The 14866-nt window shown below is 36.4% G+C and overlaps 1 protein-coding gene across 34 annotated transcripts in view; it reads left to right on the top strand.

The window, feature by feature from the left end:
- The window catches only part of SORBS2 (sorbin and SH3 domain containing 2), a 142740-nt gene that overhangs the window by 57358 nt on the left and 70516 nt on the right, over positions 1 to 14866 (top strand). For all 34 annotated transcript variants that reach the window (XM_042871276.1, XM_042871273.1, XM_042871274.1 and 31 more), the window contains one exon: positions 11910 to 11959. In XM_042871276.1, the coding sequence (XP_042727210.1) occupies positions 11950 to 11959 (10 nt within the window). In that variant the 5' untranslated portion in view covers positions 11910 to 11949. The remainder of the gene's footprint in view (positions 1 to 11909; positions 11960 to 14866) is intronic.

The following is a 14866-nucleotide window of genomic DNA, read 5'->3' as shown; positions in this document are numbered from 1 at the left end:
CCTTGAATTCACATTCACACAGAAGGCAACTACTAAACCCACTAAGAGCCAGTGGAAGATTCCTGTTAGCTTCAGTACTCCTGGGGATGTACCCCTGGCAGAGTTTCACTCGTTTGTTTAGGAAGCAAAACAAGCTACATTGTCATGATAGTGCTGAAAGAAACCTTAAGACAAAATTATTCAATTTGTTTGAAACTGGATTATTAAACTCTATAAACCAATTGGCATAGATTGATGGCACCGATTATTGATGAACTCATTTAGCATGTCCTGCTTTGAGTTGTCTGGCAAAAAGTAGGAGCTGTGGTTCTATACTGTAATTATTTTGTTCACTTTCTGATGAATTCTGATGACCTATATTTTACCATGGTTAGGATCTCAGCGACTGGAACACAGATGTAAACTTTAACCTAGCTTCATTAGGAATGTGACTTCTACCTTTTTCAAAAACTGTGTGTGCTTGAAAAGTCTGCTTGTTGATGCTGAGTAGAGATTTAGCAAAGTGAGAATATCTGGAGATCTGTCCTCATTGCACAGGAACAGAAAATTAGACTTGAGAATCGAATGCTTCTGAGTGTAATTCATGTAATTGTTATTACAGAGAACACTAGATCTAGCTTGAAACTAAAGTGGCAGTGTTTGCTATTCTTTCAGACCCCCTATAGACTAGTTTTGAAGGGGAAAAGGCTGCTTGGCTTGAAAACTGAGGGAATAAGAGATCTGGACTGTGACAAACAGCCTGTGGCAGGGGAAGGGGGAGTTGTGTTTGGAGGGCAGTTACAGGAACACTGGCATTTAAGTAAGTCGAACAGACAAAGGTAGGACTGTCTAGAAAGGAATCTGGGACTGAGAATTTAAGCTGAAAGCTTACTGCAGTTGCCAAACTTCATTAGCAATTAGTGTTAATAGAAAAGTGAGTCAGGTGTCTGTGTAGGGCCACCTTTTCCATCTTTTAGGAAGAAAAAATCTAAATGATTGCATGAGAAACACTTATGCTGCTGTTATAAAAGCTGAGAGTGGGAGATGCTGGAATTTAAGCTACCTCTCTATATGGTTGCAATTACTTCAATGGTTTCATGTTGTATTTCTTCTGCAAAGCTGTTGCCTCATCCAGAGCACAAGCTGAATCTTCTCATGGGATACAGTAATAGGAAGGAATGAAAGTACTCTGCTGTAGAGCCCTACAATCCTTCTCTCATTTGCTGACCTGTGTGTGTGATAGCAGAGATGAATGATATGGAATACAAGTTTGTGTCCTTGCGCACACAGCTCCTGGGGTATTCACGTTGTGCATTACCACAGGAAGCTCCCAACTGTAGCGTTTACTGTGCTGTGTGGCTATGTTCTGCAGTGCTGTGCAGGTACTCAGTCCTCTTCCCCAGTGATTCCAAACTTTGTTCCTGAGTAGCTGCATGCCTGGAACCAGTCTCAGGCTGGATCTGGGGAAGTGTTTGGCACACTGCCCACAGTTGGTTTGAAGGGGGAGTTTGATTAGCACTACCTATGTTGAAAGTATTCTGATAAAATGGACCCAAAAAATTATCTTTAATTCAGACACCCAAAATTACTAAATTTATTTCCAGTCTCTGTTATTTCACTAAGAATATGGTATCTTTCTGAGCCAAAAATAATGTGGTGAAATGCATAGCTGTTCCAGTGATCAATGCTTAATATAAGCCTCGAGGAAAATAATTAAGTTATAAATGAGGTTCAGGGCTACATGCTGGGCTTACCATTAGGTTCACTATTGCATAGCTCCTTACAGGAAGAACATAATTCTGTCTATACACAGGCAAATTAATTGTGCTTAAAGCAATCAAAATTTTATGTTACATCATTATAGTTCCTAAGATACAGCTTTTTAATCATTATATTTGTAGACTGCAGGCAAAAGATATAGGTGTGTGGGTGTATGTGTATATGTATACACATGTTCTCATATATTTTCTCACTGGAAAAAATGGAGGGTTATGCCAGATTATAGAGGAGTATTTTCATTTTACAGAATGTGTGTGGTCAGTGTACTTAGTTTTCTTTGACACTGAGAATTCCATTTAAATGTTCTTGAGGTAACATCTGTGTGACATGACTCATAGGATCATTCAACCTATTGTTGTTATACAGACAGAACTGAGAAAAGGCAATTTTGTGCTGTTCAGGAATCATCTTGACTCTGACCTTCACTGTCTGGAATGCTGAACCGAAGCACTGAGCAGTTTTTTCTCATTTAAGATCTGTAAGAATAGCAAGAGTGAATGTCACATGATAATGTTTTATCCCCACACTGGAAAATCAAATATCAGAGTACTACATTCATATAAGATATATATAAAAACATGAACTGAGCAATAAGTAGTGAAATAGCATTATTAATACCAAAATATTTAACCAAATAATTTAGTATTTTACCCTCTTGGTAGAAATATGTTATCTGTAATTCTTGGGGAGAACTGAGAGGGAAAATCAATTCTTTAATTAATAAAGTTTAACTTGATAAATATGAACTCAGCTCTTACAGACATGAATGTTACTTGCAGGAAGTAAATATAATATCAATAAAGTAGAATAGGTAACAATTTTTTGGTTTTCTGGATAACAATTTTTATGTTAGAAAACCATATGCTGTATAGTTACGCTTATACAAACTCTCATCTGAAAAACCATAACAGTAATAATCTTGGGAAATACTATTTTGAAAATTATTTTTATGGTACACTTTTATTTCAATAATGTTAGAACAGTTTTGTGGTTGTAGAATTTTTGCACTGATTTTATTACCAATTTTTTAACGCCTTCTCTTAGCAAGTGGTTGCTCTTAGCACCTACTATTTGCCCAGTGATCAAAGGATTGGGCAGCTATGGTTAACGAAAATTTAGACTTTTCCTTTAAGTTTGATTGAACATTTAGGGAAACCTTTTAAAAAAAAAAAAAAAAAAAAAATTGAGGGAATAGTTGGTTGGTACATCTACCCACTGGGGAAAGGCTGCATCTTAGCAGAGACGAGGATCTCATCCTGGTATGTCTGTGAAGTCAGTCCCTGAAGTTACAAACAAGGGGAAAAGAAAGCTAAGCTCATGAAGGTAAGATGATATTTTGAAAGTCAATAGCAGAACCAGGTATAGAAACCAAATGCTAGTGCTCTATTATAGAAGATAGCCTGCGATGCCATGTGGTACCTGCCCTAAAAGTGCCTTGGACCATGTAAGACTGCTTGACAAAATGGTCCGGTACTATCCTTGAAATGTCACTGAAAAGTTAAATTGATAGGAAAATGATGGGAATTTATAGGGGAAAAAAAAACAAACCAGTAAACTTGTCCACTACTGATTTTTCTTCTTAGGTATGCAAGTAGATTTAATTGGTATGTGAAACCATGTCTATTTGAGAATGACTGTAAATTTAATAATTCAGCCATTACATAAAACCCCTTCCATAAACAGATCTTAATTTACAGTAAATGGTAACATAAACATCCTTTGTTTTCTTGGTCTTTTTGTTTAGTGGGTCACTGGACGGTTCTGAGATGACGGGACCTTTTCCCATGAGTGGTTTTCAGCAACAGCTTTGGATAACCATCAGTCAAGGGGCTGTTGTACCACTGTATGGGCAGATTCCATTTCCCTTTCAAAGCCTGATTTCTATTTTTTTTCCAAGGTACTCAGGTTTTACAGGTTACCTCAGTGGCTCCTGCTTTGTGGTCTAAATCTGCTGTTACCCCTGAATTCCTCTAGAATGCCACAGTAGTCTACTTCTGGAATTAAAATTGCCAGACAACTCAGTACTGGAAATCTCCCACTAATATATTTGAATAAATATAATTGGCAATCTAATACGAATTTATGGTACAATTACATGAAAGGCATGTGGAGAAGACAAACTGTATAATTCCTTTATGTTCTTAAGTGTATTTCAAGTTACTTTGCAGATTCATACTCACGTTTCAGTCTTGTCAGCTCCTCAGATATCAAACAGCATCTGTCAGGTTCCTTTTGTGCTTTCTTGTTCTCTTTCTTGGCTGTTTCTGTCAAATACTGTAGTTTTTTCTCAATTAAAAAGATTTATTTTCATTCCTTGTTTCTGTAAAGATTGAGCATTTTGTACGCTCTCTTCTCTAAAGCTGTGAGCTTTAATGTTATGCTATTTCTGGCTTGCTCCAGGATCAGCAGAGTATGAGTTAAATCGCAGACCTTAAGTGTGCTGGTGGACAGTTAAAATTGAGAGGGAAAGAGAAAGATAAGCAGCCAATCTTTAAACATGAACCAAATCTCTATAACTTCTGAAATTCAGTTATCAGGTACAGGTAGCTAGTATTAGGAGTTCATAATAATGTGAGTTTAACTGTGCTACTAATTATAACTGCTGGTAGTTCTTTACCTGATTATTTATCCTAGGAAAAAATTGTGGCTTTTTGTTTTATTGAAGCATGTTGGATTTCATTAGGTATTAAAACAGTCGAAGTACAGGACATGCACTGGTGTTGTAAACTGCAGGATCACAGACTCACAAACTGGAGGGGGCCCACAATGATCATTAAAGTCCAACTCCTGATTCCTCACAGGACCAAATGCTATGTCTGAGAGCATTTCCCAAATACTTATTGAATTCCAGCAGCTTGATGCTGTGACCACTGCCCTGGGCAACCTGTTCCCACTGTCTGGTGAAGAACCTTTCCCTAAAATCCAACCTGCCCCTCCCCAGCACAGCTCCGTGCCATTCTCTCAGGCCCTGTTGTTGCCACAGAGAGCAGAGCTCAGTGCTGCCCCTCCAATCCTGTGAGAAGCTGTAGGCTGCCATGAGGCCTCCCGTCAGTCTCCTCTCTGAGCTGAGCAAACCAAGGAACCGCAGCTGCTCCTCATGCAGTCTTGCCCTGTAGCCCCTTCACCATCTTCACAGTCCTCCTTTGGTTGCTCTTTAATGATTTATGTCCTTCCTGTATTGTGGCACCCAAACTGCACACAGAGCTCAAGGTGAGGTCACACCGGCGTATGATCACTTCCCTCAACTGTCTAACAGTGATGCTTAGACAATAGAAGGTGTGTTGTTTTACGTGCATGTATGGAGAGGGAGGGTAAAGCTATTTGAAATGAGAAACGATGGTTGTGTATCCTAGAAAAGTGCAAAATGTAGTATCAGGAAAACATGCAAACAAAAGGTTACAGAGCTGATCTATTCTTTATGTGTCATATGCAAGTTTACTGTGTTTTGTGAGCACATAGTGTTGCTGCGACTAAGTATCTTTTGTGGAACCAGTTAAGTCTCTGAGGGGATCAGAGTTACGAAAAGGAGTGCTGAGATTCTTCAGATATAGCCAAACATGGTAAGAGTTAATGAGACAAACAGCCGGATATAAGACACTTGTTATAGCACATAGGGAAGATCAAAGTTTACAGCATTTGAGTTTCTTTGAAGCATTTAATGCTGAGTCATTTAGCGTGAACATTAACAGAAGCTGAAAGGAATTACTGTCCCAAAAGGCAGCTGTGACTCTGGATGAGTCTTCCTTGTTTGTGTTTAAACTCATTGCCACTTAACTGTTGCTTGATCTTTCTGCAATTAGTCTGATGTCATTATGCAGATTGAAAGGCTACCAATAGTTCACTGAGCAACAGAACTGGAGAAATCTGGTGTCTTTTCAGATCAACAGTGAAAAAATCTGCTCTAGTTTTGCTTTGTAACTAAAGTATTCTGATTATCATTTCACATTTTATGGCTCTTCAGTTCACATCAGCATGGTCTCCTCCTTTGTAATTTTTGAACATTATCTGATTTCTAACAAGTATTTTTCCTTGTTTGATTTGTAGCAAAGATCATAAGGTATGTAGCGACTATCCATATATAGCTTGTAATTTTTCTTCCTGGCATGATCTAGGGTAGATCACCCATTTGGATTCAATAACATCTGTATTCTTTGTGAGAATTACTCACAGAACAGTAAACTGTCAAATTTGTTTAGGCCTCTGGCTGCCTGCCAAAATTTGACAAAATTGTCTGAAAATTTTAAGTACTTAGGGATAAAGTATCTGCCTATGTGATCCCATTGAGCTTATGTATCTTCGTAAATAAGAAGGATGAAAATATTCCAGTGAATCACATTTTAATTAATATCATCATTTATATAGATTTAGGGTTTTTTTTTTTTGTATTTACGAGCATGTTTAGAAGTCTAGAATTAAATTCTGTTGCTACAGCATAATTGTTAAGAATATGTTACAGAATCTTACTCCATGAATTGGTCTAACTCTGTTAAATAGATGTAAAATTACATCTATTTCAGGAAAGCATTTTTCTAAATTTAAAAAGGAAAAAAATAGGAAAGGATTTTTGCTCTCATGAATGAACATTATTTCCTCAAAAATTTTTTTTGAAGGAATGATATTTAAGTGGGGATTTGTGCATGTAGAAATGCATTGTGTATCATGCTCTATAAACACGGGAATTTTGATTAATGGTACTTTAATCATTCAAATGTAATGATTGAAGTAATTACCAAGTTTTACTTTCATCATTGCTTTTCAAGATTCTGCAAATTTTTGTCATGTGTTTGTTAGTTCCTGAAGACTAATGAATTCATATTTAACATGATGGATTTTAAATAGGAACATAGTTCTAATGAATCTTGGTATTTGTGTGTTGAGAAAGATGGAGAACTGGTTGTATACGGCCTGGTGTTGTTGTTGGTTTTTTTGTTTGTTTGTTTGTTTTTTGTTTTTATCTTCTGGGAAATAAAAATTTGAGTTAATGGAATTTTGAGTATTTGTGTTAAGTAGAGTATTTAGTAAAATAAGCTACTTGATCATGGTGAAATGATTGACATGTCCTAATCAGACCCTCTTTTGTCAAAACTTTCCATATTTCCAAAAAGTGATCTAGAAAGCTTGTGTATTGTTAGAAAAATAAATAATAGAAAATGTGCAAGTTTATATTCTAATTACCTCTAACTTGATACCAATTTAAAATGCAATTGTGAATTTTCCCCCCAATTTATGCAACAACAAAAATTGCTGTAAGGAACTTTCAGATTAGAAACATGTAGTTTTTCTCTATAGTTTCATTACTTCTTCTCTGTCATCAAATATTCACTTGATTTTCTTCCTATTTTATGAAGAAATATGGAAAAGAAAAGAATACCATACCACTTCTTCCTTATCTTGCATTTGTAGCATTCTCAGAGGAAAAATTACATTGGGAAAACAGTGAAATGCCTGGAAAGTGATGTGCTATCAAATTTATTCTCTTTCCTTCAGACTTTTTCTTCATACATTTGCCAAATTCAGGCTCTTGATTGTGACCACAGCAGTTGTGATAAATGTTTCAGACCTTAATGGCTTCTGTGAGTAGAAACCACACTCTGATTTTCAAACTTATGTTTAAGACAAATAGTTTGTAGCAGTACTTGTGCCAACATTGTTCCTCTGCTTCCTCCAGTTATGTCCACTTGATGTGTTTATAAAGAATGGTTAGCCATACACTCCTGAGATGAATTCTCCTGTATGTGATCTCTTTGATCTCTTGATCATGGGAACTAGAACTGCTTGTGGTTTTCAAGATGAAATCTCCTCAGTGCTTTAAGTAGTTTGTGGGGGTTTTACTACAGGGGAACTGGGCTTACATTGAAAGTTAAATACCTACTTAATTTACTTGTACTGATACTGTGCACAGTTGGAATGTCTTCAAGTTTTAATCCCTAATTTTATCCCTAATCCCTAGCAAACTAGAGGAAGTTGTTTAGTTGATTCTAGCCAATGAAACTAACAATTTATCATAGTACTCTGAACCAAGAAGCTGAAATATAACTAAGATCTGCTGCTTTTGGGAAAGGGAAGTTGTGTGTATGATAGTATTTTCTCTTTGAGTCTCATTCAGGCTATTAAGTAGAATTCATCAGCAGTATTTTCAGACACAGTTTATTTGGACGTTGCCAGTTTCTTTTGGAAATGAAATAGCAATAGTCTGAATGCTTTGATTCAAAATATACCAAACAAAGCAAATTACCACCTTGCTCTTCACCAGTCTTTCAAAAACTGTGAAAGAAAACAACTCATTTCTTGGAGTTTGCTTGCTGGTTATCTACACAGATGAGTAATCTAGCATTTCAAAATTTTCTGCACTCCAGGCCACAGAGCCAGAGACAGATCATGAAAGATACCTATAAGCTGGATGAGTTTGAGCTGATACTTACAAGTGGCATTTAAGAATGTACAAATCATTAAGCTAAGAATTTAGCTGTAATGACATTTTTCAGGGTTTCTACGTATTTCCAAAAGAGTATCTTCTCCTTTTTGTTATCAAAGGATATTCTGAATTTTAATGTTCTCTGTCTTTACCTAGTTACAGATTAAGGGTACTAACAAAGATGATCTTAATTCTTTGGATGAGGTGCAAGCAGATAATAACATGTTACTGCTCATTTAGACTTTGATTCAGAAAGCCTATGCTCACATTTGGTTAGCTGATGCTTGGTTGGGTGATACATTTGCACCTGTAAGTGCTCTAATATCAACAATGGAATTGAGCCTCAAACAGTAGAGATGCATCTTGTGCTCTTGAAGGTGGAGAAACTTTTCTTAACTTCTCACTAACTCTTTTTATAGCTGCACAGAAATGTGGAACAGAAGGGGTGTGACAGAATGGCTCCCCGCAGAACCCCACACTTCATAACTTATCAGGAACAGAAGCAATCACAACTAGCTGCAAGGTCTCTTGGGGAGAACAGAGCTGGTGTCAGTGAGATTCCTAATAGTGTTCTTAGTAACCTTTCACAGTGCAAAGTATTGCTGAGCTGAAATAATCTTTGTGGTGTTATCAAGAAATAAGGTCTTATCAAGAAATAATACAGCAATGTATCTTACGTCTTTATTGAAACTAAAGCAGTGGTAACTGCAGCTGTATTCAAGTTAACTGTACTCAAGTTAACCCATTTCTGTGCGTTAACCCTTTCATAGAATGGCTTGGGTTGGAAAGGACCTCCAGGATCATCTAGTGTCAATCTGCTTGCTGCAGGCACGGTTGCCAAATACTAAGATACTGGATCAGGCTGCCCACTGCCCCTTTCAAACTTGAACACCTCCAGGGGTGGAGCATGCACAACTTTTCTCAGTGGAAAATTTCCCCGTGCTACTCTGGCTAACTTGGTGTTCCTTTATCTTATCATCTAGGATTAGGTATGAATTTTGTAGAAGACCTACCTGACCTTGATGACTAAATCAACAGTTGTTGATTTTGCAAGCTGATGTGTTCCAGTAGTACTTCGTGTCTGCACTATATTTATGGGCATTCCTTCGATTTAGCATCCAAGAGCTGAATATGTAAGCTGATTGTGAGACATCCTTTTGGTAGTGAAGACTGTCTGATATTTCCAGAGGAATAGTCATTACATCACTCAGATTAAAGCTTTCTGCAAGCCCATGTACTCCAAACAATTTTCAGGAGGCAAAGTAGGAACTGTAATGCAAAACAAATCCCTTTGCTTCCCCTTCTCCACCAATTTCTTGAAGTAAGAATCTTCATGTTCTTTAAGGCAAATTTTTATTTTTATAGTCCATTGCCTTTGTATATCTGACTGTTAATTTCTCTGTGCTCATTTGAATCCTACTGCCAGTACCATTAAGTATTTGGGCAATCCTTTACCTCTCTACCAACAGAAAATTCCAAATAATTTTAAGTGAGCAGTAGCAGTTAGTTAAACTGCAAGGCCTGCTGTTTGTGTCAGTTCAATTGATATGACCTTCTTTGAATGCATACTTTTCGGGTATACAAAGTTGTGCGTTTTTCTTTCTATAGGAAATTTAGATTAATGTGGAAATGTGAATGATTTGTATTGGAATCCTTCACTGTGAGTCAGTCATGCAGTGTAATCAGGATAGAAAAAGTCTAAAGAGGACAAAGGTTAAGTGCTAAAACTGAGGGTAGTGTGTTAGAACTTCAGTAAGAGTTAAGCAATCTTCACTATAAATATATCAAAGCCACCTGCTAAAAATCATTTTGGCATCACAGTCTTCCAAGAGTTCTGTACTGGTTGGGTCTGAAAATAAATATCATGTTGCATTTCACTGCTTGTTTGCAAGTACCATCAGTGATTCAGTTCCAGGCTAAAAGAAGGCTTGAAAATGGTATCTCTTCTAGCAGCCCAAAAACGTTGTAAGAAATCGGGGCTTTAAAAATATTCTGCTGCTGTTATGTAAATCCAAAGTGTTAGTCAAAGATTATTTATCCAAAAAAAGATTTAAAAAAGAGATCATTTGCCTTAATTTTTAAAGCTCTTCTAGAAATTTTCAGATCATTTTCTGATAGCTGCAGAACAGAATGTGATTTAAACTTCATTCATTGCCAGATAACTGTTTCCATAGTATTTAAGTATTAAGGTTTAAAAAAATTTTTTTTTAATTATTTTTTTTTTTTTATCATACATGCTTTCTGTCAAAAACTGTCTTTGGATAATAGCAGCAGAGTTCAGACAGTTTCTTCACATACTTTAGCATGAAGAATCGCTTACCAGTAAGTTTTTCAAGCAGAGTAGAATCTGGCTTCATTATGAATACAAGAGAACATTTTTATTGTCAGTTCAGAGGTACAGGTAATTCAGTCCACCTGTTGAGCTGAGCTCAAATTCTATTTTGATTTTCTGTCACTGTTAAATTTTATTAAATATTAGTTATCTCAAGTCTTCCATTAAAGAAAGGGTCCCTGTTCCAACATCGAGTTGTTTACCTTCTCTATTTTTTTTTACTATGATTTTCTATTTGCTTTACTCTGAACTCGATGGGGACAGTGCACAGGGAGAATAATTGTTTTCAGCTCATACGTTTTTGTCCTTCAGTGTTTCTCAATCACTGAAGTAAATTATAGTGGGCAGCATGTATGTAAAACACAGTTGAGACTGCTGAGTACACAGCAGGCTCTGTGGCTCTTATCTGTGGTAAGAATGGGGTATTCTTTGAAACCAGTTCTGCATTTCTCTTTGTCATCTTTTTGTGCTGCTGCAGTACTGTAAAGAGACTGAGAGAGAGAAGAGTTATTAAAGTTCCTGATCCTCAGATTAATTTGAAACATAAACTGTCATAAACTGAGATGGAAAATACTGTTCCAGTTGGTGCTGTGACTTATACCAGTAGGTTGAAGTGGCCTGTTAATGTAGAGTGTCCTGTTTTTTCTGCAGTTGTGGGTTTTCTCATTGCTTTTTTCTGCTCTTGTTAGTTTGTAAGTACTGTATGGAGTCGAGATGCCTAAATAAGTGCTACAGCTTCTACATACATTATTTTCATGCACATTACTACATTTAAAAAGCACATTGCTGAGCTTGGAAACCAAATATATAACAACTTCATTTCCTGTCTGTTGACTCCAGTGGGTCAACTGAAATGGATTTCTGTGGATGCCAAAACATATTCTACAGTGCAAAGCAATGCAGTGGGCAGCATTAAGAATGTTGTGTTGTCTGTAGAGAAGTGATAAATCACTGGATGAAAACAGACACATCTCCTTCTTGGAAACATATGAGGAAAGATCTAATAACTTTGTTTGCTTCAAAAAAATCTTACGAGGCCTATGCTTTGTATCTTTCCTCACGCAGAAGAGTGAATAAGACATAAGCAGACTTTAAACATGTTCTTAAACTGGTCTTCTTTAGTTTATAGTTTCAGGACCAAAAATCAATTACTACATTTTTAACCCAGAGCAAATGTTTACCAGAGAGATACTAAACACTTACAAATAGAGTAGCTTATAATGGAAGCACCAGCTCATCTTTAACTTTGGAAGAACATGCAGTGCCAATTTAATTAAAGCCACATTAAAATAGGACTGTTGTTTATATCGTGTTGATTCTCCACTTCCCTGAGAAGTTGTACTGCCATTTTGTGCCACATATTCATGTCTTGTACAAATTAATAGATCATTTTATTCTTCGCAGGAAATCTGAAGACTTTTATAGCAAATCCGTCAGTGTCAGAATGAACACAGGTACGCTGCTTATGTGAGATTGTTCTTTACTTGTATATGTTGTTCAGAAGGCAAAGAAAATCCCAGATTTATTTAAAAGTTCATGAGCAAATTACGTCTTAGTTGGTATTGAATTTAGACAAAGCAAAGTATTTTAGTAGTATGTCTGTTTACATGGATTTCTATTCCATATATGAAATTTACATACTTGGTTTTGTATGGATGGATATATATGGATATATAAAACATGCATGCATGTTTAGCTTTCTGTGCTTATGTTACTTCTTTCAGTTTTGTATACATATGCTTTTCTGCAAATGTATGTAGTGTTGGGACATAAAGGCTGTGGAAAATTGATGCTAAAGTATCACATTTTCCTATCATGCCTTAAAAATGTTTTGTTTCCATTCTTTATTGTCAGTAAATTAAAAGACATAAACACTATCTTGCATTGGCTGCTTTTGCATAATCAGATGAGAATAACTATTTTGTACTTAAAGATTTACGTTTTTTCTCAAGTTTCATTGATAGATCTACTGACCACACAAATTACTCAGCAGTATATATGTTACGATCTGTAAAATAATCCTGACTTGTTCCTGAATCATTTAAGTCAGTAGATAATTCTAATGGTTTTGCTAGAAGTGGGAGCAGCACTCCAGTAAGCAGACCAGTGAAATCCTCATGTCAGGTGTAAAATTTACAGCTGCAGTCACTTCTTTACCCTCTACAGGTAAACTGTCTGCTTTGCATATTAACTGTGGCACAGGAAAAGAAATACTCATTCTCTGCAGACCAATTACTTTTATTGTTGATCACAGTGCTGCACTGACAATTTAAATAAGGAAAATCTCATGCTTGGGACTAGAAGTCCTGAGCTGCCTGTGATGCCAGTGCAGATGTTTCATCTGCATGCTCTAAGTCCAAGGGATTAATGTTACCATGCTATAGTTTGCTGTTATTTCCTAGGCTCCTGTATTGAAGAGCTTCCTGGCTTCTGATTCTCTCAGGCAGTGATTGGAATTCATGAGGTTTTCATAATGATTTTTTTAAGACAAAGTTAAAATAATTGTGTAATACATTTTAATTTTGTCTTGTGATGAAACTGCTATATTTGCAACTATTTTAATTAGGAGAAGCAAAGTTTCTCAGCTGAGGTGGGGTATTTTTTTTTGTTCTGAAATCTTTTGCAGACCTGAGGGTGATGGAGAGGGAGTAGCACCAAGTCTTGATAAGGATTTCATTTATGGAAATTTGTCTTACCATTTTGCATTTTTTTTTAATGAGATTTCCTTCCTAAACATGTCAGTCTGTATAATAAATGCAGTAGTGAAGTACTGCTTGCTACACAGAACTGTAATTTCAGAAGTAAGTCAGCTAAGCATCATCTGAGTGTGATTACACTGTACTCTGTAATCATATGGGTTAAAACATAATAGATGTCATTTTATAGCTTCTACTTTTGAAAAGTGTGGCTTGTGTCAGAGATGAAAATTACCAGTTTGTGTTACTGCAGCTCTGAAGGGTGGTTTTGTTCTGCGCTATACTAAAATTTCTCAAGTTAGTCTGAAACTCTGAAGAGGAACAGACATAAAGATTTTAATCAACTATATGTCTGAATGACATCTATTGGATTGACTCTTCTACCACATAGGATACTTGAAAACCCACTTAAAGACCCAAGTATACTTGAAATCTTGCATAGTTTCTTAAAGATATCATGGCTGTAAGCTGGACTTTACTGTGCTCTTAAGTAGTGAAAACATTTTTCATCTTACGGATGTGCACATTGCAAGCTGTACTAAAAGGAAGTATTGGCAAAAAAAAAAGCAGCATTTCATATCAGTTCTATTGATGTATGTTACTTCTTGACTGTAAGAAAAACTCCCGTGAGTAGGACATAGAAGTGAACTTCTTATACATCTGTTGGTGAAGCATTGCTCACTAAGGAGGAGAGCGGCTGAGACTGAGGATGTTTGGCACAGTCACCTGTCTTAGGGCATGAAAGGAATGCAGAAGTTCCTTAATTTTTTTTTATTTTTTTTATTTATTTATTTATTTATTTTTTGCTATTTCACTGCTTTATAATAGAAATTTTTGTATGACAAAATTGGAGATTTTTGGTTACTGTGAATTTGCCACTATTTTGTTTCAAAGTGGGATTACCATTAATTACTCAATCAGATAAATTTTCTCTTCAGTTTAGTGAAAGTAGTTGTTCAAATGGCAAAGCAAACAGACCTGGTATATGTGCAGCTTTAAAAAGCTGATGTACTACTTGGACTGGGCTGCTCTAACCCAGCATTCCCTGTGGCTGCAGGCTTGGCAGTCTGTCTCAGCGAACCCTGTAGGAGATATTTTTGTCTACAGAGAAAATGTTTTGAAGAGCTTTGGTTTTCATTACTCTACCATATATGGGAGGGATTTTTCAGTGCTTGATGTTGATTCTGTACCACATGTTAGGAAGAAGTACTCAGCAGCTAAATGCAGTGAAATGTATTTGCAAACACAAGGGTGCAGACATTGGATATGGAGAAGGTTTCAGAAGTACTGAAGGCACCTTAATTTGTAGTTGATTTTGGTGTTCTAATTTTGCTGTAAGTTAATAAAAATAGTAGTCTGGCAGAATGTGTGCCTTTGTATTACCTTTTTAAACCCAGACTGTGAAGTCATCAACTGAATGACACTTTAAACTGTATAGAGGTATTTTCATCAACAAGCCTTTAAGTATTGCAGATTTGGTGACCATCGTTATCTTGGTGAGGCATTTTGAGAAACTAAGACCTGGAAAATGTAAGCCACCAATGAAGTTCACTTCAGATTGCAGCACAGGATAAAAATGCTTGTTGCTTATATCAGGTGTGCGTGTGTGAAGTTGTTGCTGGGGAGAGGAAACTTCACTGAGGGATTATGAATGAATGCAAGCTA

Source organism: Lagopus leucura, unplaced genomic scaffold, assembly GCF_019238085.1.
Source record: "Lagopus leucura isolate 7727_CA_CO unplaced genomic scaffold, USGS_WTPT01 Super-Scaffold_100004, whole genome shotgun sequence".
NCBI lineage: Eukaryota > Metazoa > Chordata > Aves > Galliformes > Phasianidae > Lagopus > Lagopus leucura.
The sequence above is the reverse complement of the archived record's forward strand: the minus strand, read 5'-3'. Positions and strand labels throughout refer to the sequence as shown.